The sequence below is a fragment of the Megalobrama amblycephala genome, linkage group LG17 (assembly GCF_018812025.1).
Source record: "Megalobrama amblycephala isolate DHTTF-2021 linkage group LG17, ASM1881202v1, whole genome shotgun sequence".
Taxonomy (NCBI): domain Eukaryota; kingdom Metazoa; phylum Chordata; class Actinopteri; order Cypriniformes; family Xenocyprididae; genus Megalobrama; species Megalobrama amblycephala.
Window position 1 is genome coordinate 47986075 of NC_063060.1, and position 24317 is coordinate 48010391.

At 38.4% G+C, this 24317-nt stretch overlaps 1 protein-coding gene across 1 annotated transcript in view; it reads right to left on the minus strand.

Annotated features, from left to right (window-relative positions):
- Window positions 1-20640, minus strand: part of LOC125251976 (protein NLRC5-like) — a 206758-nt gene extending 186118 nt beyond the window's left edge. The window contains exons 1-9 of the mRNA XM_048165030.1: window positions 20452-20640; window positions 17501-17605; window positions 16823-16927; window positions 16534-16618; window positions 16131-16326; window positions 14194-16024; window positions 10895-11065; window positions 8760-8933; window positions 7856-8026 (exon numbers count right to left, since the gene is read on the minus strand). Coding sequence (XP_048020987.1) covers window positions 7856-8026; window positions 8760-8933; window positions 10895-11065; window positions 14194-16024; window positions 16131-16326; window positions 16534-16618; window positions 16823-16927; window positions 17501-17605; window positions 20452-20474 — 2861 coding nt within the window. The 5' untranslated portion in view covers window positions 20475-20640. The remainder of the gene's footprint in view (window positions 1-7855; window positions 8027-8759; window positions 8934-10894; window positions 11066-14193; window positions 16025-16130; window positions 16327-16533; window positions 16619-16822; window positions 16928-17500; window positions 17606-20451) is intronic.
- Between the last annotated feature and the right edge of the window lie 3677 nt (window positions 20641-24317).

Below are 24317 nucleotides of genomic sequence, written 5' to 3' on the forward strand. Positions count from 1 at the left end.
TTTCCAACTCCACAGGCGCGCGCAATGCAATTTTTGTCAGGAGACAGGAGTAACAACTGCAGATATGAGTTATCCCTGCGGTGAGTCCGACAGAATGAATCCACTAACATGAAACAGCGAATGCCAGGGTAAACACTCGTGTTCCAATACTCATGCACGAGTTTTGGGAGGCGTTCCCCTCGAAATGAGCTGTGAAGGAGGGGGGTTGTTCTTATGCATGCGCTCATTTCAAAAACTCACTAACAGTCTTTGGTTTCTCAGTCGATGAAAAGATCCTCTGTATCACCTTTAAAGGGGCTATATGTAAGATTTTTAATTTAATAAAGCATAAAAATACTGCAATATGTTTGCAGATATTTAGGAAACATGTTAAGTTCACCTACTTTTTTCTCAGAAAAACAATGCTACAGCCAGATATTGTACTTTGAAAATGTGCGTTCCGTGCGGAATGTCTGTCTTTGTTTTTGTCTGTGCAAAACCGCGTGCTGCCAGTTTATCCAATTAGTATTTCGACATCACAGGTTGCCAGTTGGCGGAAAACACAGCGTATTGCAGCCATGGAAACAAGCAAACAAACTGGGTCAGAGAATCGCAAATTCTACCTGACCTGAAAAGCCTCTGCATCCATCTAAAAATCTATATGAACGACAGCATATTAAAACAGATGGTCCCACTTCATATTAAGTGGCCTTAACTACTATGTACTTGCATCAAAAAATAAGTACAATGTACTTATTGGGTTCATATTGAATTGCAAAACATTTGCTGCTATTGAATTGGGATACGGGTAAGGTTAGGGAAAGCTTTGGTGGTATGGGTAGGTTTAAGGGTAGGGGTAAGGTGTAAGGGATGGGTCAACAGTGTAATTATGAATGTAATTACAGAAATTAATTACAGATGTAATTACATGCAGGTGTTTTTAAAATATAAGTACAATGTAAAAACATGTATGTACACAATAAGTGCATTGTATCAAATGATTAATTTAAATGTAAGTACATAGTAGTTAAGGCCATTTAATATAAAGTGGGACCAAACAGATAAATCAACTCATCAGCCTACTACAGAAGCCCTAAACGGCCATGGATTATTTTTTTCTATCTTGTTTTGTCGTGATCATGACTTATTTTCTCGTGATCTCGAGATAACAAAAGTTGTTTTGTTGTGATCACAACTTAAATTTTCTTGTGATCTCGAGATAACAAAAGTTGTTTTGTTGCGATCACGACTTAATCTCTGCTCTAAATTACACAAATGTGGCAACAGATGGCATTATATTACCAAATATAACTGATGATGTGCTGTAAATGTCCACTTTACTGTATTAGTTCATATTGGCTCAGATTGTATGAGTTTTGAACAGAGAGAGTTTTCGTGATCGCTTTATTTTTTGCAGTATTGTGTGCATTAAGTGATTAACTTAACTGTTAAATGACTGATTATAATTATTTTGCTTGAAAGTGTATTGTTACGTACAGAGGATGTCAGAGACACAGGTACAGTTTATGATGTTTATTTTGAGACAACCAGAACAGTGAGCAGGTGAGTGAAAGCAGATGAAGTTCAAGGCAGACATTTGTCAAGACAGTAATACTGAGCTTGATCTTCACTCCAGATTTGATGAAGGCGGAGAGACATTGCACAGATGATACACAGAGACGCTTACAGAGGACTGGAGAACACGGAGGATCTAGGAGACACACTGGAGACAAGTAAGTAGTCCGTAAGGTAAGCATTCAGGTTAGTATGTGTTAACGAGACTGGACAATGACTGAGTGACTGTGAGTGTCTTTTATAGTGTTGCTGATTGGGATGGTGATGAATGTCAGGTGCGTGTGATCAGAACTCTGGTGAGGGAGTGCGATGTGATTGGTTGGGTGCAGAGCCTGGCATGTCTGTGACATTACCCACCCCCCCTCCACGGTCCGCTCCTGAGGACAGAGGACCCCGCCGACGTGGTGGTCGGCCTCTGCCTCTTGGAGCTGGTCTGTTGGGATGTCTGGCATGGAAGTCTTCTAGAAGGCTGGTATCGAGAATGTCAACTCTGGGAACCCATGATCTTTCCTTGGGGCTATATTCTTCCAAGTCGACTAGGTATTCCAAGTGACCACCACGGCCACAGGAGTCCAAGATCTCCTTGACCAGGTATGCTGCTCCGTCCTCCATGATGATAGGAAGGGGGGGTTCCTCTGTATCACCAGGCTCTGTGGAGGGAAGAACAGAAGGGTGGTGAGGTTTCAGTAAAGACACGTGGAATGTGGGGTGGATTCTGAATTCAGGTGGTAGTTGTAACTGGTACGTGACTGGATTGATCTTTCGAATGATGGTGTAGGGGCCAATAAATCTGGGACTCAGCTTTCTGCAGGGAAGTCGCATCCAGATGTCTCTAGTGGATAACCAGACCTTATCTCCAGGCTGATATACAGGTGCTTGGGAACGACGAAGATCCACTGTTAACCTGCGTCTCCTAAGGGCCTGCTGGAGCTGGAGATGTGCTGAGTCCCAGACCCTCTCGCTCTCCCGGAACCAGTAGTCCACTGCCGGAACATCTGATGGTTCCCCATCCCAGGGGAACAGTGGAGGCTGATAGCAGGAAACGGCCAATCTCCTGTATCTTCCGCTCTATCTACCCGTTCGTCTGGGGATGGTATCCGGAAGAGAGGCTGATGGTCACATCTAGGAGTTTGAAGAATGACTTCCAGACGTGGGAAGTGAATTGCAGTCCTCTGTCAGATGCTATATCCTCAGGTAATCCAAAGTATCTGAATACGTGATTGAAAAGAACTTCTGCTGTGACCATTGCTGTGGGAAGTCCTGGGAGAGGAATCAATTGGCATGACTTGGAGAATCTGTCAACCACAACCATCATGCAGGTATTGCCATTGGAGACAGGGAGGTCCGTGATGAAGTCAACTCCTAGATGTGACCACGGGCGAGTGGGAACGGGCAGAGGGTGGAGTTTCCCGGAGGGAAGATGTCGGGGGCTCTTTGATATGGCACATTTCCTGCACCCCTTAACATACCTCCTGACATCAGCTGCCATGTTGGGCCACCAGAAGCGCTGTTTAAGCAGCGAGAAGGTTTCATTGACCCCTGGGTGGCCAGTGCCCAGCGATGCGTGAGAGGAGTGGATGATGGGAATGCGCCGTGTCCGTGGGATGTATCGCAACCCGGGGGCAACCCGGAGGAGTGTTGGTGGAGGCATTGGACTCGGGCAGTGTTTCCTCTGACCAGGGTATGGGACTGACAATGAGGTTTTCTGGAAGAATGGACTCAGGATCTTCAGAACTTTCCTTGGGGCTATGGATACGTGATAGAGCATCGGCTTTGACATTCTTGGAACCAGGACGATAGGAATTGGTGAAGTTGAATCGAGTAAAGAACAAAGCCCATCTTGCTTGACGTGAATTCAATCTTTTTGCATCACGCAGGTACTCCAAATTTTTATGGTCTGTTAACACCAGAAAGGGATGACGGGCTCCTTCGAGCCAATGCCTCCACTCCTCCAGGGCGAGTTTGATGGCGAGTAGCTCTCAGTTGCCGATGTCATAATTAATCGTTTGCGGGAGAAGAAGGCACATGGATGGAGTCTACTTGGTTTCCCCTGCTGGTGGGAGAGGACCGCTCCCACTCGTGTGGTGGATGCATTGACCTCAACCACGAAGGGAAGTTCTGGATCAGGATGAGGGTGGTGTAGGGGAGCGGTCGTGAAGGTGGTCTTAAGGTCCTCGAAGGATTTCTTTGCTGCCGGATTCCAGGACAGAGACTAGGGCTTGCCACGGAGTAGGTTGGTGAGTGGAGAAGTGACGGTACTGTAACTTTTGATGAATCTTCGGTAGAAATTGGAGAATCCTAGGAATCTTTGCAGTTCTTTAACGTACATTTCTCTGCTTTGAGGAACAGGGTGTAGTCCCTCAGGCGTTGAAGGACCTCCACAACGTGATGGCGATGTTCAGCCAGGCTCCGGGATATCTGAACTTCACTGTTATTTTATTTAGGGTTCTGTAATCAATACAAGGCCGCAAGCCTCCGTCCGTCCTTCTTGGCAACAAAGAAGAAGCTGGACGCAGCAGGGGAAGTAGACGGGCGGTTGTAACCTTGTGATAGCGCCTCAGTGATGTATTCTTCCATGGCCTTCTCCTCCGGGATGGATATGGAATATATTTTCCCTCTGGGCACTGGCTCACTGGGGATGAGATCTATGGCACAGTCCCATGGCTGATAGGGAGGCAGCTTGGAAGCCTTCTTCGGACAGAAGACGTCACTGAAGTGGGAATAACAGTCGGGAATGTCGGTAGATCTTTTTTCCAATGGACTCTCAATAGATGTAACATAGACCTGGATCTTCTTTGAGCTAGGATTCCTTGGAACAGGACTGGGAACTCGACTTGGAACTTGACTTGGAACTTGACTTGGAACTTGACTTGGAACTGGAATTATCGGAAAACATCCAGGGAAACAGTGATTACCCCACTTCAGGACATCCCCTGTCCACCAGGAGATGATTGGATCATGCTGCTCTAGTGCGACATGATTGGTTGGGTTCAGAGCCTGCCGTGTCTGTGACATGTGTCTGTTATCGTTCTGACTAGTTGACTCACCACAGTTTCACGACCGCAATAGTTTGGTGTGATACTAAACTTATTGCTTATTAAAACTAATTTTGATGTCACTGTATAGTATTCTGTTTGCACCTTATATCTTAAGATGTTTTAATCATCATTTTAATCATCGCAGTTTCAGTATTCGTTTACCTCATTATGTCACTCAATGTATATTGATAAGAAATATGATTTATAGCCTATGTCATTTAATTCAGTGATAGTGTGTAACCTATTGTATTTTCTACATTTCTTTGTAGGAAACAACACACATACACATTAACACGCTTCTCAAACAGCATCCCAAGATTGTTTTAGCCTATATCAACTGTATTAAAGTTTTTTTTTTTTTTTGGAAATCTGGAGTATTGCACCTCTTTTTAATGGAAGATAGGAGGAAGACAGTTTAACACACATGATATCACAGCCTATCCCACATGACGAATAAAAATAACAAACACATATGTAATATATTATGTAATATAATTTTGTTTCAAATGATTGAGGAAAATAAAGTGGGTTTAATCTAAAAGTTTTTAGAATTATAGAATAATCTGGCATCTTTCTGAAGGCACTCTGCCTGCGCTTGAGATGTTGAATGCTCTGTTGAGTATTAAACATGTTAATTACACAAACAAAATGTTAAGCATACATTTATTGAACAGTGATAGATTAGCCTATATGTAATTAACTTTATTATTAAGTGAAGTAAACATTTAAACATTTAGCTGAAATATAATGATTTATCCGTCGATCAGATACGCGTGAATGTTGTGATTGTTATTATAGCAACAGTAGAATCTGGGTACAGTGTGTTTCAGAATCAATCATTGTAAAAATTACTTCTATGTCTAGATCACAACAAAACAACTTTTGTTATCTCGAGATCACGAGAAAATTAAGTTGTGATCACAACAAAACAACTTTTGTTATCTCGAGATCACAAGAAAATTAAGTCGTGATAACAACAAAACAACTTTTGTTATCTCGAGATCACGAGAAAATTAAGTCGTGATCACGAAAAAACAACTTTTGTTATCTCGAGATCACAAGAAAATAAGTTGTGATCACGACAAAACAAGATATAAAAAAATTATAATCCATGGCCGTTTAGGGATTCCGTAGCTTACAGTGTATAAGTCTCCTCAGCTTTCATTGTCAGTTGCGCTCCCTCTTGTTGCGCATCCTTGGCCACCCGCATCTTTGAATGAGGGGGCGGGGCAAACAATATTATGAATTTGGACTGCAGTACCTATTTCGACCACTGAGTGTCATTCCTACATAAAGCCCCTTTGAAGTACAGATGAAATCAAAATCGACCCTATTTACTTTGTTAGTGCATATTACTAGTCTTGTGGTAAACAATTAATCTGTGCAAGTTAAAACACATTAAAAAATTGTTTGTCGCGGTAATCTTTAATCAAAATCTGAAATGTTACTTCCGGTCTGGAATGGCGTTCCTTCTCTGATCAGTTTGACAGCTTGGGTTGAAAACACGTAAACCACTCCCCTGCAACGGTTCGTCTGCTATGAGCGAGATATGCCCTCTATTCAATATTCTGTTTCACTTGGAAATACATCACAACACTGGAGAAAATTTGTTTGCAACTTCCGGTTCACACAGACTTTAAATTGAAAGCATTTATGAACAGTTGACAAACTTTTTCACACCAGCAATCATTGAACATGATTGCTCTTTTTGAACTTCTGAATGTAATCAATACATAAACTCTTATATTTAAAGACATCTCTGTGTTTATAGTGCAGCTTTTCTTTTTTTTAATCTTTCACTTATTTGAAGAGTTTTCTGAGCTCTAGAAGAAAAATATTGTTCTCCCTTTACAGTAACTGAAATAATTATTGACCCATGATCAAATTGTCTAACTTAGTCAAATATTTAAAGCTTGATGTCACGTTTTAATTGTATGTTTTTAATTTCCTGTTTAATTGTATTGTTGTGGCTCTGTGTGACACTGAGAAAAAACTGCTCTGACTCAAATACATGAGGAAATATTATTATCAGCTACAGTAACATTACAATTAGGGATGTCCCGATCACGTTTTTTTGCCCTCGAGTCCGAGTCCGAGTCATTTGATTTTGAGTATCTACCGATACCGAGTCCCGATCCGATACTGCTATAATACATAAAAAAGAATAAAGAAGAGCGAAAAAACAGATCCAGGATCCAGGAACAGTGCTTTTCAGGTTTTTCAGGTATCTAACAGTAGTTTTCACGTACAGAAAATGGATAAAGTAATCAAATATAAAATATCACTGCATATTATCTTTACTGTATAAAATAAATAAAGATTAATCATTATTGAAGTTACAAAAACTATTCAGTCAAGAGCAGTGAGTGATTTCTTTGTTATTTGTTGTTTGATTTAACATTAAAAACAGGCAGCAGGAATAGTTTTTTTCCCTATAAGACATGCACGATCCAGTACATATACTGTTACACATGTGCCTTTCTTTCTCGACTAATATACGTTCACTTAAGACATAACCGACTATGTTTGCTAGGATACTCGCTAAGACGGGCATGTTGACACAATTTTTGTATGAATTTGTCCGCTGAAGCGCAAGACTTGAAAGAGAACTCAGTATTTGCGCGCTGACTGAAATAAGCGCGTGCGCGCTTCGGATGAGCGCACACAAATCTTCTCACAGCGCGCGAGCTCTCTTTTGCGTTTTGTTCTTGAAGGTTTAAATCAGCAAGGCTTAAATGAGTTAGTTTAAACACAGATAGCAGCGTGTGCTGTTCAGGTCTCACCTGCGCTCGTGCTATCAACGGCGATGACGGCGTAAATGACTGGACATTAGAGCAGACGGCACTCGCAGTTAACAGTTTACAAAGAGTAACTGTTTTGTCCACGCTTTCTGATTATTGTTGTTGTAACGTTTTGCGCATCCATCGACTGAAACATACATTATCTGAACTCTTTCTGTCTGTTTTCCACGTTGCTATTTTAAACAAACCATATTAACCAATAGATGCGTCGTCATTCGAGATGGACCGCGGTGCAAGTGCGTACCGAACCGTAAGTGGAGAACCATACGGTTCGATTTTTTACAGAGAACCGTTGCACCCCAATACATATATATCCGAGTCCTGATCGGGAGGTAACGTCCGATTCCGATCGAGTCTGAAACCACGTGATCGGGCCCAATTTCCGATCGCGTGATCGGATCTGGACATCCCTAATTACAATGAAAAGTAATGTAATATTTTAAATAAATGAACAATACTCACATCAGTGTGTTGAGTTGACAGTGTTTATCCTGCAGTAGAGCAGCGAACTGATTCACTCGTGTGTCTCCTAGTTCATGTTCAATCAGATTCAGCTCTCTCAGGAGTAACAGGTTTTTACCCACAACTCTGTTCACATACTGACAGGCTTCATCTGCAGCAGCACTCAAAAACCTGCAGAAGAGTCAATTCAGTTCTCAACTAAATTACAAATATGATTGATAAGATAAAAAACTAAATTATTAATGAAACACTTTTCTTTGAACATTTAAATACACAAATAAATATATAAATACTTGAAAACAAAGTCTAATAGAGTTATGACACTCAGTCCTAAGAACAGAAATGTCCCGCACTAGATCATGATTTTCAGTATGAATACAGAGAGTGAAATTAAGGCCTCAAGATCTTTCTGGTTTTTAAGCAGGAGGAGTGAGAATCATCAGCTGAGAAAACTGGCTTGAGAAACTGCATGTTTGTGAACATCTGGAGACTCACAGACCTGCTGTAGAGATACAGTGAATCTGGACTTGATGGAAAACAATTGTGCTCAGAAAACAATTTGACTGAAAGGTTATCTAGAATTTTTAATAAGAAGTGTGCACAAAAACAAAAATGTGCATGTTAATTGTCAAGGTATACACCAGAATAGCACATATACTGACCCATGTCTATTTGACCTGTAGCTTGTACCACAACTAAACTGTGTTGACGGTTCACATCATCATGTCAGAACCTGCAGCATCTGATCTGATCTTGATCATTTTGATGTAACAAATTGTCCATCTTATTGTATAACTAAAATAATATATTTAAAATATAAATACTAAAATATTTAGCCTGCATATTATAAAACTAATTATATAATTATATAACTAATTTTGTTAATTATTTCATCCCCTTTTACCTCAGTGTCTTCAGTTGACAGTTTGGATCCTGTAGTAAATCACTGAGCTCCTTCACTCCTGATTGTCCAGGATCATTTCCTGTGAAATCCAGCTCTATCAGGTGTGAAGGGTTTGATCTCAGAGCTGAAGCCAGAGCTTTATAACCTTCTTCTGTTACACTGCAGTTAGAGAGTCTAGAACAGGAATGAAAACATTCAGATGATTAATTAGTTAAACCTGAACAACAGAAATCCTTAATGTGAATTTTATTTTGTTATTTGTACAAATGTACTGAAAGTTAGTTGCAAAAACTGACAACTGAAAATGGAAGCAAACAAAAGGCATCCTGAATCCTTTAAAATTTAAAATGTTAGATATCAATTACAATTATCTGAAACTGTACAGCTGTGTAAGTCTTTGATTGAATTTTCCAAACCGAAAAGGAAAGTGGATGAGGAACACAGACAGTTTCAAGAAAGATAGACATTGCAGTATTTTTTTTTTTTTCGTGGAGTTTAATGGACCTGTCTGATATACAAAGAAAAGGTTGCAGTTCTAAGTGGCCGTTCACATATAACGTCACATAAGAGGCCGCACCGCTTTCTCCTTCTTTACAAAGTGCTTTTGCTCCCGTGGCGTTGTTGCTATGCAACCAAGAACTGCACTCTCCATGAGGATGAGGAAGTTTCAGCAAAAGAAAAATGTTTGATTTGTAGTCCTTACATTAGCTCTACTACTAGATATATTTATGGAGATGAGAAATAAAAACCTGCCCTGTACAGCTATGATCAGCTGTTTGGCTGTCAGGCCGGAGCTCATCAGTTGGTCCTTGTCACATGACCTGCAATGCACTTGTGGCATTCTGAAAAGTTGAGATGTTTACATCTTGCCGCAGCATATAGAGTGCCAGGAAAAACGAGAGTCCGGGTCGCTTCTATTATGAGCGTGTGCCTAAATTTCAGTAAAAGCACTTGCGCAAAACAACAACAATAAAATAGTACAATTACAAACTGGCTTATATTAAACATCAAACATTTATCAACAAAAAATAGGACTGATATATCAAATATAAAAAAGATTTTTTGATTTCAAAATGAATGCTTAACTTGTGGTTATTATTTTTAATGAAACAACAATAATAATAACAATAATAACACAAAAACAAACTTACTTATATTAAACAAAGAAATGTAACTTTTATTAACAAAAGTTGTGCACCTAAAAAACTAAATAATGACTTTATTCAACAATTTCCTCTCTACTGTATCAGTCTCCGACATGCAGTCATGTGAGCACCACAATGCATGCATGTGGTGATGACACAGCCCAGGTGGAAAAAAAAGAAGTACATTTCTATAATATACTTAAAGTGCTCTGTTTTCGTGCACTAATTTTGTACTTAATATACTAAAAAAATCGTCTTTAGTACTTCTTAAGATAATCTTAAGAACATCTAAGTGTACTCAACTACTATTTTGAGATAGTATGAAATATGAACTAAAATGTGCTTTTATACATATTCTATATACTATATATACTATCTCTGTTTTCCAAAAATGTATTTAGATATCATTTAAAGTGCATTTGAACCCATAGTGTAAGTGGTAACTAAATATATTTTTAAAATATTAAAAATATTATATTTTAGTTCATATTTCATACTGTCTCAAAATAGCACAGTTGAGTACACTTAGATGTTCTTAAGATGATCTTAAGAAGTACTAAAGAAGAATTTTTAGTACATTAAGTACAAAATTAGTGCGTGAAAATAGAGCACTTTAAGTATATTGTAGAAGTGTACTTTTTTTCACTGATACTATTAAATGAGACAGTTCACACTTTTATAGCAAGTTAAAGGACTTTTGATTTAAATGATAACTGCGTCAGGTTGAAACTAGCAAAAAAACATGTGCATTGTGCCTGACACCGCATTGCGTCGGGTGTATGATAGGGCCCTTAATGATTTAAGTAAAGCTAAGATTACTTAAATCTGAGAACCTAAGAATTTTTGTTATTTATAACTCAAGATTAATATTTACTGGATTGACCCTCTAGGGTTGACGGATGCACCTTTTTCTTGTGCTTTTGCCACCGGCATCGTCCTGCCAGTCATTGTACCTTACTCTCGTCATGTGACTCCTGTGGCTCAACTTACCTCAATATCTCCAATTTACACTTCAAATTCTTCAGTCCAGTGCAGAGAAGCTTCACTCCTGAATCCTGCAGATTATTATTGTTCATGTTCAGCTCTTTCACATTTGAATCTGATTCAAGAACTGCAGCCAGAACTGAACAGCTTTTGTCTGTTAAGTTACAATCATTTAACCTACAAGGGAAATAAATCACATCACAGAATTAGATGGAACATTTACAATATATTTTTGTATATACAAATATATATATTTTTTTTTTACATAAACAGCATATAAACAGTAAAGAGGCCGAGCTAAACTAACATCACTCTCCAAAAACTAGTATTTCCTATACATTAGTATTTTTTATTCAGTGAAAAATGTCCTAAATAGAATGAAGCATGATTGGAAAAAGTTGAGAGTGTTAAGATTTATAGTTTTTATAGCGGAGCCTGGTTTCTCCCAATGATTTTTCTTTATTTCTGCCACCTGATGGAGTTTGGGTTGTTGTAGGGCTGCATGATTATGACAAAAATCATAATTGTCGATTGAAATTGAATTTGTAATTGCGATTATTAATTACAATTATCACAATTTACATTGAATGACATATTGGATTGCTTCATACCATTGTTTGAAGCAAATGCATGCCATATAAAACACTCTTCCTGAAATTTTGTGTTATTCTATAACATTAAGCAACTATACATTGGTTTGGTTTCTTCAAATAATAATGAGAAAAGTCAACATATGCATGACATAATTATATCAGCCTGTTCTTGGAACTTAGATATAGTAACTAGACACCAGTGTGGTTCCCCAAGAACTAATGTTCCCCTAGGGCCTGAAGTGACGTAAGATTGAGATCCTATCACTGTTTTTCAGAGTTTGTAGAGTTATTTAGTTTGTGGAGTAATTATAGGCAGTGTACACAGCTATTTATGTATACACAGCTTTTTAAAAATGGCAGGTACTGGTGTTTCGCATGCATTCAACATATCAGCGTACACCTACGTCATTGGTAGTTCCTTTTGTGCAAGTTTAGACTTTTTTACAATCTGAAGTAACGTTAGTTGTGATTTGCCTCTCACAACGTAACATGCTCTAAACACCTCTTAAACATACAGAATGTAGCAAATGAATATTTTTCCTTGTAATCGCGCCTTTGAACGATTATGAAATAGTGGCATCCGTAATCATGTTTGTTTTGATCCAAAGCAAATATGCAAATATTTATATTATTTTATATTTTATCTAAAGGTTTGATAAACTGTCTCCATAAAAAAAAAAAAAAAAAGATTTTTCAGACTATTATTTCATGTCAGACACGGTTGAAAGTGCAAAATGTAGGTTTTTGTCCTCTAGAGGTCGCCTATTCAAAACAAAGGTGATGTCGCCAAGTTTCAGCCAAGAATCTTCACATCACAGCTGGTGGAAAAGAATAGGGATAGGACTCGGGCAGAAATCATGTTCATGGATGAAATTATTAACATTACTGTATAGGGGTGTAACGATATATCGCAGTACGATATTTCGCGATGCAAAAATTTTATGATATGTATCGTAGAGTGATGGCGATACTTTTACGTTACTTTAATTTTATTGGGTGAGCTGCCGACATGACCTACTCTGCAACTTGGAGGTGGCAGTGAGAGAAGCCGGGTTGGCACCGCATATTAAGGGTGTGTCTCAATCAGCTCTCTAGTTCAATAAGTGTTTCGCGCACACATCGAATCTTGCAAGCAGGTTTAAATGTTTCTCGTGTCAGTCTTGTGCTTGGTCACATGAGAAAAGTCGTGGCTTTCTTTCACCGCAGTGCCAAAAAATTTTCAGAATGCCGCAAGCGCACCGCAGGTCATGTGACAAGAACCAACCGATCAGTTATGGCCTTTCTGTAACAAAACATCAAAATCTCAGCCGAACAGGGTGGTTTTTATGTCTTATCTCGATAAATATATCTAGTAGTAAAGGTAATACAAGGGCTAGAAATCAATTTATCCTTTGCTACGCCTCTTGGAGAGTGCAGTTCATGGTTGCATAGCAACGACCGATACCACGGGAGCACCAGCGCTTGCTTTTAGACATGACGTGAACAGTCCGTTAGGATTCTTAATTCTAAGTTCATGTTAAATTTAAAAAAAAATTTCAGTGACAGACAGACCTATTCAGCTGTTAATTTGAATACTGAAGATTTTTATTAAACCTTGAAATGTGGTCTTGTATGTACAACATGGAAAAGTATTCAATTTTTTTTTTAAATAAATCTTATTTGAATTTCAGTTTCATTTTGTTCAAAATATTGTGATGCGTATCGTATCGTGATCTCTGTATCGAGATACGTACCATATCGTGACCTGAGCGTATCATTACACCCATATTACTGTAGTATGAAGCAGAGCAGGACAGAGTGTTGTGGGAGCTGAACGAGGCCGCTGGAGCGATTGTTAATGAGAGACTAACGCAACACACACTTTGCGAGCAGTGTAACTTTTATTATGACACAATCGCCAGTGCCGCTTCTGCTTTTCCGGTCATGAGCATGAGGTAATGCAGCTCTGTTTCTCATATTACATACATTTGAGTGTGTTGAATAACATTCTGTGCATTCACTCGGCAGCTGCTGTGAGACACTTGTTGCAAGCTGCAGTAAACTAGATAGATTTTAGTATATCATATTAAATTCTGGATGGCTTGTGTTGATAAATTGGATGCAATTATTTTTAAAACATTGTATGATGGAGAAAATGCTGTATTACTGTTACTAAAAATAAAGCTGCATCTGATTATGCTATGTTAGCTACTTCACAAAATAGTGTTTTCTTTGAGGCATGGTAAGCATGGTAAAAAAAAAGAAAATTAAATTTAAACAATAAGACTAAACGTGTTGAGCTATATAACAATGATTAGTTATCTTTCTATGAATATATCAAAACAGTTATTTCCTTGTCTAATAAAACAAGTAATATATTAAAGCGTCTTTGGTGTTTCCATGGTTTCTGCACAATTAAACCGGAAACCGAGGGTAACACGGATACGATGCTACTGACAGGCGACTCCTCACACGTCCCAGATCCTTGGTTAAAATAGCAATTTTCTCATGATTTACAAGTATTTGAAAACATTTTGGATATTGTAGGTACTGGAGAAGGTAACTGAAGAAAATATAACACTGGCCTAGTGATTTTTGGATATTTTACTGCAAAAATATTACATATTGCAGTTTTAAGTTCATGTTCATGATGGGGAATCACTATAGAATAATGTAAATAAATGCATTTTTCAGATGAGAGCAAAACATGACAAAACATGTTAAATGTCTTACAGAACTCTTCTGGAGGTTTTGATGACTGCCGATAATCTAATGAGACACTCGTCTGATTTCTTGAATTTCTGAAGCTCAAACTCCTCCAGCTCTTCCTCTGATGTCAACAACACAAAGACCAAAGCAGACCACTGGGCAGGTGAAAGGTCACCATATGAGAGACTTCCTTTGCTAAGGTGGGTCTGAATCTCCTTCACCAGTGTTTGGTCATTCAGTTCATTCAGACAGTAGAACAGATTGATGGATCTCTCTGCAGACAGATTACCTTCTAATTTCTGCTTGATGTACTGAACTATTTCCTTGTTGCTCTGGTCATTGCTGTCTTGCTGTGTCAACAGACCCCGTAAGAGTCGTCGATTGGACTGGACTGACAGACCGAGGAGGAAGCGAAGGAAAAGGTCCAGGTGTCCATTGTCACTCTCGAGCGCCTCGTCCACTGCAGTCTTGAGTAAATCAATCATGGTTTCATTTTTGTATTCCTGTTCTGTAGACTCATGAAGAAACACACTTTTCTTGTTGATGTCTAGAAACAGATGTGCATAAAGGGCTGCAATAAACTCTTGAATGCTCAAGTGAACAAAGCAGTACATGGTACCAAGAATGATCCCTGTTTCCTCCTTAAAGATCTGGGTACACATGCCTGAGTACACTGATGCCTTATATACATCAATACCACAGGCTTCCAGGTCTGTGTCATAGAAGATCACATTGTTTCTCTCCAGCTGATGAAATGCCAGTTTCCCTAGTGAAAGGATGGTGTCTTTATCCCAGGAAACATCTGCTGCATATTCTCCATCATATTTTCGGCGGCTCTGCTGGATCTGGAAGCGGAGAAAGTGTGTGTACATTTGTGTCAGAGTCTTGGGAGTGTCTTCAGTATTTGATTCCTGTAGTGTTTTAGAGATCTCATCAGCCTGATTGTTTTTCACATCAGTATTTCTTTTCTCCTCCAGAATGTTCTGGAGAACAGTGGCTGAAATCCAGCAGAAGACTGGGATGTGGCACATGATAAAGAGACTCTTTGATTTTTTAACATGATCAATGATTGTGATGGCCTGATTCTGATCCGTGAATCTTTTTTTGAAGTACTCTTCCTTTTGTGCTTCATTGAATCCTCGTATCTCTGTCAGCCGGTCGATACAGTCAGGAGGAATCTTACTGGCAGCTGCTGGTCTGGTGGTGATCCAGATGAGAGCAGAAGGAAGCAGATTTCCCTTCATGAGGTTCGTAAGGAGAACATCCAGAGAGGCTGGTGACGATACATCACTCCACATCTCATTACAATCAAACTTCAGAGGAAGGCGACATTCGTCCAATCCATCAAGGATGAACAGGACTTTTAATCGATTCCTTCTTGTAAGGTTCAGACCTTTTGTTTCTGGGAAAAAATGACTTATAAGGTCCATCAAACTTAGTTTTTCTTTCTCCTTTAAGTTCATCTCTCTGAATGGAAGAGGAAATATGAAACTGATATCTTGATTTTCTTTTCCTTCAGCCCAGTCCAGAACAAACTTTTGCACAGAGACTGATTTTCCGATGCCAGCGACTCCTTTTGTCAGCACAGTTCGGATCTCCTCGTCTTGTTCAGGAGCTTCAAACAAATTTGTGCATTTAACCTGGATCTCTTGAGATTCATGACGCCTGGAAGTAACTTCAATCTGTCTGACCTCATGTTCAGTATTGACCTGTTCACTGCCACCCTGAGTGATATAGAGATCTGTGTAGATGTTATTCAGAAGTATGGAGTCACCATGCTTCGCAATTCCTTCAAACACACATTGATACTTCTTCTTTAGGCCACATTTTAGCTGATGAATGAAGAACAGCTCATCTAAACACAGGAACAAAAAATAGCTAGTTTTTAGTCTTAATTTATAGTTTTATAGATAGTCTACATTAATAAGTGTCAATCTGACAGATGGTCATGAGTCTCTGACCTTCTAGAGCATCAGCAGCTTCATCTTGCTTCATCTCTCTCAGGTAATGTAGTGTGAGATCAAGAGCTGCTGTTTTGATACTGCATTTATTCTCATTAAAGTCCTTCACAAAGTTTTGTGTGTTCTCATTTTGTAATATTTTCTTAAACTTTTTCAGCTCTTCCTTCAGAAATGTAATTATTTTGCTCTCAAGATCCTACAAACGAAAGTAAGAAAAAAGACAGAATAACACAATTTAAACCAAATTGTACATCTACATTTGGTCAACACTATCTATTAAATAATTATAATACTGCAAAAAAAAAAAAAGGAAAAAAAGAAAATTAAGTGATCAAGCATAATTAAATTAAATTTCTTTGCTCAATAACAAATAATGTTGATATATGAAAATGTGTTTTCCTACCTGGAAGATTCTCAGGAGATTGTCTTTGAAGTTCTTGTGGTTCCTGTGAGTCTGAAAGTCTGAGTCTAATGTCTCATATCGAAACCTGTAATCAAATAAATAAAATAAAATACTGATTTTCTAGGCAAAAAATTACAGAAAGCTATAATAAAAACCATTAGCCATGAAAACTTGATAACTTGAAAACATGATAAATATTTGATCTAAAAATGTTTCATGATTGATATTTACTGACACAACTTTTTTTAACACAGTCAATGTGTGACCAAACATTAGAAACACAAAATACCTTTTATTAGATGATGGTTTTTCCCCACTGAAGTCTGTTCCTTCTTGTTTTGATCGGTCTCTCTTCAGAGACACAGAGCTGGACACATGTGATCCTGATCTTACACTAATGACACAAAGTAATTGAAAAAACACTGTGTAATTGTGTTACTGGAATGAGTTCCATAAGGTTCCCAGGAATTGAGTTATATTGTGTCTTATGAAGACTTCAGATGACCAACACCTGTGAAGAGACGGCCAACTCTTGCGAGGACTTCAGATGAAGCAAACTCTGGATCAACATGCACATTACAAAAATGTCTATTTATCCTAATTATTAGTAACATGTATTCAATACTTCCATGAGCTCATTGTTACTACCTTAAATTAATTTGCTAAAAGTGACTGTAAATTAAATAGCCTACATTATTACATTGTTAGCTAACTGCGTGATTATATATGTACATTTCTGAAATTACATAATTTGGACACAGTCGACTCTGATAACAGATCACTCTAAATTGTAATGCTGACATGCAGTCCCTGTGAAGCTGCTTTGAAACAATATGTTTCGTGAAACGCACTATACAAATTAATGTGAATTGAACTGAATTATATTATTGTTTTATTCAGTCAAGTAAAATCACATACACCACTGTGGACAAATAATGCAACACTATAATGTAAACACACAAAATACCTTTTATTAGATGATGGTTTTTCCCCACTGAAGAATGGTCCATCATCTTTTGACCGATCACTCTTCAGAGACACAGAGCTGGAAACATGTGATCCTGATCTTACACTAATGACACAAAGAACAGAGAGAAAAACACTTTAGTAAAGGAGATTCAACTGTGTCTGAAACATATGTGACCCGTCACGGAATCCAGGGACACAAGTCGGCAGCACAACTCTCGAGCATTTTTTTCAAAATTGGTGATTTTCGTTTTTTTGCAGAATCTGTTAGTTGAGATCATGAAGAAGCCTTTCCGTGTTTGAGATAGCAGTATTGGTATATTTAAAAGCGTACATTTTGAGGTCGAAATCGGCTTGTTTTTCGGAGATTCTAGCACGCAGTAGGGGCGTGTCATGTCTGTGTGTATTTCCATACTGGGAAGCGTGGCTACTTATTATGCAGCGCTCTGGCCGGCTCTAGCTGATATCAAAATTCAATGAAGAACCGTGGCCGTTACACCGAAAATGTTTTGAAGTACTTCTTCGACAAGCCGGATGCTTATGAACAAGCGCTCACTGATTCTGAAGACGATCTGAGCGACGATGAAAGCGGCATAATAAGACATTACCTCTCTGGAGTCGGGTAACGCGCCGGCGCGTTTTGCAGGTTTTTTTTCACATTGCAGCAAAACAGACTTAAAATACTCCATCATATTTTGTCATAGAGACATAAGTAATATATATCAATTGAAACTATAGAATGTCTTCTTTTATTTGTGTACACTCAGAGTAAAAACAAAATGTTGTGCTTTTTGAAAAATAAAGAAAACTAACATGATGCGTGATCTCTCATCTCCCTCTGAACGAAGTCCAATCTGATAGTTCTCAGAAAATGAACTGTAACTTAGTGAATACTAATCATAAAAAAATTATACTTATGTCTGAAAAAACGTTGAAATGTCAAGTTTTAAAATGTGTAAGTCAAATCGAAAACAAACCTTCTGTGTTTATGTAATCTGTATGAAAAGAGAGCCATGTCAGAAGTCCGTGATTCAGCTCATTATCCGCTAATGCGGCCACGCCCACGGAGCCAGCGCTATTCAGACGCAAATTCAGTCAATACATGCATTCATCGCCTCAATCGTGTATTTATTGTCTTGAAAAGTGTTTTGAATAGCCATAGTTAGCGATCTCTGGCCTCTGTTAGTCCAGTTATTTCCTGGATTGCCTATTCTTCTTTAACAGGCTTCTCAGGTGAGAACATTTCATGATTAGTGACCAAAATGATCACGGTTATCACAGAATCCTGTTCAAAAAGTCAATTCACCAAGTTTTATGTGGAAAACCAGCAAATAAAAAATAAAATTAGCATCAATATGTACTTTTTCTTTACATAAACATTAAAATAATAACATTAAAAATGATGGGCAGATTTTAAAGGAGTGTCTTGCAACATGTTATCTACAATGCACAAGTTCAAATAGAGTTTTGACAAAAAAGTCACATATTTCAGCCTCTAAATCATTTTTATAAAAGTAAAAAAAAAAAAATTACTGACATTTACAATGCACATTAACCTTTATTATTAATAGTATGCGGTCCATGCAGCTTTACAGGGGGTATGGCTTATCTAAATGAGATGTAAATGAGCCCTATTGTCACTCCCAGCAGGTGAGAACAGGTGAGAACTGCACAAACTTTAAAGGGGTTTTTCTCCCTCTTGAGCTTTCTTGATTGCCTACCTTCAAATGGCCACAACTTCTCCAAATATTATCAGATTTCCATGTGTCACACATCGTTGGAAAGCTTGGAGACTGCACTTTCAGAATCTGTGAATAACTCAAAATGCCCCAAAACCGACTTGTGTCCCTACTTTCCGTGACTGGTCACATATCCGTGTCTTTATCTAATCCTCCACAGAAATGCATACACTCACACAAAAAAGCCTGCACTACCACCTGGATTGTTTGAGAAGGATTATGTGTATGCCCGTCGATGATGGCGTCAAATTCAATATTTAGCTAACCTATTTTGGAAAAGATGGATTGGTGAATATCTACCTCTTTTACAAGAACGCCAAAAGTGGATGGTAAAGAAACGCAACCTTCAGGTGGGAGATGTTGTATTGGTAGTGGACAATAATGCACCTAGAAGTTCCTGGATTATGGGCAAGATTGTTCACACGATACAGGACAAAAAAGGATTCACACGGCAAGTTAAGATCAAAACTATGAGTACCTGTTTGACCAGGCCAATTACCAAAATTTGTCGTATTCTTGAAGCTGAGGAATTTAAAGACTAACTATGAAGGTGACATTTGAGAGCTCTCAACTGACCCTTTGACTTGACTTTTGACTTAGACTTGATTGAATTACTGACTTATACTAGACGTGGACATAAACTTTACTTTGCTTCAAGGATGAACTAAATGAGCATTTGAGTTTTCTGGACATTCACACACATGCACGCACATACATTTCATATTTTCTTGAGTATGTTGTTAAAAAAAAAGGAAATAATGCACAACAATGAGTTATGAAATGTGCATGTTTATATTGTTTGTATTTTGATTGTGTTGGTGATTATGTAAGCGCAGAAAATGTATGTCTTTTGTTTTGTATTTTTTGTATGTATTTCCGGGTATGTTGGTCACGCGCTGGTAGGTGCAGGTATTTACGTAATAGTGTTTCCTGTTTTTGAATGTAGGTGTGTAGAGAGGGGGTGAGTAGCTGGGAATGCTCACTTTCTATTGACCGTTTTTAACCATTCTCAACCTGTCTACAGTTTCAAGTGTTTCCTTTTCATGGACTATATTTCATCAAAACAACAATAAATGTACTTGGTTTTAAATGCATGGAAGTTGAACGCGTCACACAGTTTTGTCCTGGCTGCTTAGCCTCTCAGCGGCTATAGGTTGCCGCTACAACAGTTTTATAGTTAACAAAATGATAGTGAAAACAGACGCAGTCTTACCTGTGTTTCTCTGAGAGACTCATCTTAGAGAGAGAGTCCTTTCCTCGCTCCTCTGATCAGCACTGGTTTGAGAAAACAATCAATCGTTCAGCAGGACCTGGAAATGACAAGATTTTACAGAGATGAAGAACATGAAAATAATGAAGAATGATGAGTTAGACACAACAGCAAAAACAATGAATAAAATAAAGTGAGTTAAGGCAAGGCAAGGCAATTTTATTTGTATAGCACATTTCATACACAATGGTAATTCAAAGTGCTTTACATAAAGAAGAATAATAAAAATAGAACATAAGGAATAAGGAATATAACAGTAAAAACATAATTTTGCTATTTGGATAGAAGAGCTAGGAAGTCTTAGGGAGTTTTTTGTTGTTGTTTTTGTCCGTCAGAGTGGATCTAAACGGATCTATCCATCAGAGAGGATCTGAATGGATCTTCCTCACATGACAGGACTGTTACCTGTTAAGGCACTTCAAACTGATAAACAAAGTTTCAATCTCCCCTTTTGCCAAGACACCTCAAACTGCACCACACAGCCCTAATCCCCCTTCCGGAGATATCTTATCTATGCAACGCAGTTCAAATTTCCCCTTTGGAAATTTCCCCCTTTGGAAAGTGTCCTGACTGTAATCCAGAGATATCTTAACCATGCACCACAGTTCAAATTTCCCCAAGGTTTGTCCCCTTATCCAAATTTACCAAATTTTTAACCTATTCACTTTCTTCCTAATTCTCCCAGCTCTTTCAACCAGACAGCAATATTTAAAATGCATTAAAAGTCAGAATCAAGATGATACATAAAAGATATAAAATACATTAAAATTGAAATAAAAACAGGAAAAGGAATTTAAAGAATAAAAAGATAATACGTATAAAATAAAGTGCAAACAGTTCGGACATAGCACAGTGCTCAATCAGCAAATGCATAGATAAAAAGATGTGTTTTGAGTCTGGATTTGAATGTGGCTACTGTTGGAGCACACCTGATCTCTTCTGGAAGCTGGTTCCAGCTGCGGCTGGCGTAACAGCTAAAAGCAGACTCTCCCTGCTTTGAGTGAACCCTTGGTATTTCTAAGTGAGTTGATCGTGATGATCTGAGTGATCTGTTAGGTTTATATTCTATGAGCATATCTGCAATGTATTGAGGTCCTAGGCCATTGAGTGATTTATAAACAAGCAACAGTACTTTAAAATCAATTCTAACTGCAACTGGAAGCCAGTGCAAGGACCTGAGGACTGGTGTGATGTGTTCATGTTTTCGGGTTCTGCTCAGAATCCTGGCAGCAGCGTTCTGTACGAGCTGCAGCTGTCTTATGGTCTTTTTGGGGAGACCAGTGAGGAGCCCATTACAATAATCCACCCTGCTGGTGATGAAAGCATGAACAAGTTTCTCTAAGTCTTGACTGGAGACAAAGCATCTAATTCTTGCAATATTTTTGAGATGATAATATGCTGATTTAGTTATTGTCTTTACATGACTAATGAAACTCAGGTCTGACTCCAAAATCACACCAAGATTCCTGACTTGATTTTTAGTTGTTTGACCCCTAGAGTGAAGGTACATGTTCACTTTGAGAACTTCATCTTTGTTTCCAAACGCAATGACTTCATTTTTGTCTTTGTTTAACTGAAGGAAGTTTAGGCACATCCAATTTTTAATTTCATCAATGCATTGACACAGGGAGTCAATGGGGCTGTAGTCATTGGGTGATAGGGCTAGGTAAATCTGGGTGTCATCTGCATAGCTGTGATATGCAATTTGGTTCTTTCCCATTATTTGGCACAGTGGCAGCATATATAGGTTGAACAGGAGGGGTGCAAGTATTGAACCTTGAGGGACTCCGCATGTCATGGATGTCCACTCAGACTTATGGTTACCGATACTCACATAATAACATCTCCCTTCTAAGTATGACCTGAACCATTTAAGGACAATCCCAGAAAGCCCAACCCAGTTTTCGAGCCTGTCAAGAAGAATGTTGTGATCGACAGTGTCAAACGCAGCACTGAGGTCAAGTAGAACCAGCACTGATAATTTACCTGAATCTGTGTTTAGGCGAATATCATTTATTATCTTTATGAGTGCTGTCTCTGTGCTGTGATGCGGTCGGAAACCAGATTGAAAGTTGTCAAAGTATCCATTCAAGCTTAAGAACTTGTTCAGCTGATTGAAAACAACTTTTTCAATGATCTTGCCTATGAAAGGAAGATTTGAGATTGGCCTGTAGTTGCTCAATATGGTGTTATCCAGATTGCTCTTTTTCAGGAGGGGCTTAACAACTGCAGTTTTCAGGGATTTTGGAAAAGTCCCAGAGAGAAGTGAGGCATTTACCACTTCTAGGAGATCTGCTTCTAAACAGTTAAACACTCTTTTGTAAAAAGATGTGGGAAGTGTGTCAAGGGTGCAGGTTGATGTTTTAAGGTGCTGTACTGTTTCTTCCAAAATTTTTACCATCAATTGCTTCGAAATCAGACATAATAGCTACTTTCTGAGGTTGTGATCTGATCTGTTTTACCCCTGTGCAGCTCAAGGATGTGCTGATCGCCTTTCTGATATTATTAATTTTCTCAGAGAAGAAGGAAGCAAACTCACAGCATTTGCTGTCTGAGAGCATTTCACTGGGAATCTGACTTGGGGGGTTTGCTAGTCTCTCTACAGTAGCAAAAAGAGTGTGGGTGTTGTTTAAGTTTCTGTTTATTATATTTGAGAAGAAGGTCTGTCTAGCTTTGCCTAATTCCACATTGAAAGCATGAAGAATATCTTTATAGATGTTATAATGAATTTCAAGTTTTGTCTTTCGCCACATGCGCTCAGCTTTTCTGCATTGTCTTTTCATATTTTGCACTGCTGTTGAGTTTTTCCACGGTGCTTTTTGTCTGCCACTTTTCTTCCTGACTTTCACAGGAGCAATGTTATCAATAACATTCTGTACTTTTGAGTTAAAAGAATCAAGGAGAAAATCAACAGAGTCTGCGGATATGCTTGGTGTTAAAGATATAGCCTTCATAAACAGTGCACTAGTATTCTCATTTAAGCATCGCAGATCAATATTTCAAAGAAAATACAGAAATGATCAGATAGCGCTACATCCTTAATGACAATGGATGAAATGTTTAGACCCTTACTAATAATTAAATCTAGAGTGTGTCCACGATTGTGTGTGGGTCCATGTACATGTTGAGTCAGATCAAAAGTATTCAAAACAGTTATGATTTCTTTTGCCATATTGGATTCTGCATTTTCTATGTGGATGTTAAAGTCCCCAGTAATAGCAAAACAGTCAAACTCTGAGGAAATTGCTGATAACAGTTCTGTAAAGTCCTCCACAAAGGCTGGAGAGTATTTTGGAGGCCTGTAGATAACTATAAGTAGAATGCGAGGAGCACCTTTTAATACAATACCCAAGTATTCGAAAGACAAGTAATCACCAAATGACACTTGCTTGCATTGATAGATATCTTTAAATAGAGCAGCTACACCTCCACCTCTCCTAACAGCTCTGCAGACACTCATAAAAGTAAAGTTAGGAGGGGCTGTTTCATTCAGGATTGTTGAACTGCAGCTGTCTTCAAGCCATGTTTCATTTAGAAGCATAAAATCTAGGTTGTTTGTGGTTATTAAGTCATTGGCTAGAAGTGATTTATTTTTAAGTGAGCGGATGTTTAAAAGTGCTAACTTAACGGTCTTACTTTCTGTCTCTACAGTAATCTTAGTTTGACGTGTAATAGGTAGCAGATTAAATGGGTTTGCCAAACGGTTTGAAAAGGCCTTAGGCTTTCTATAACGTAATAAAACAGAAATAGAGAAAGCTACAGGCACACTGGGTTCCCGCTTGTTCTGTAAACATTTGATAAAGTCACTG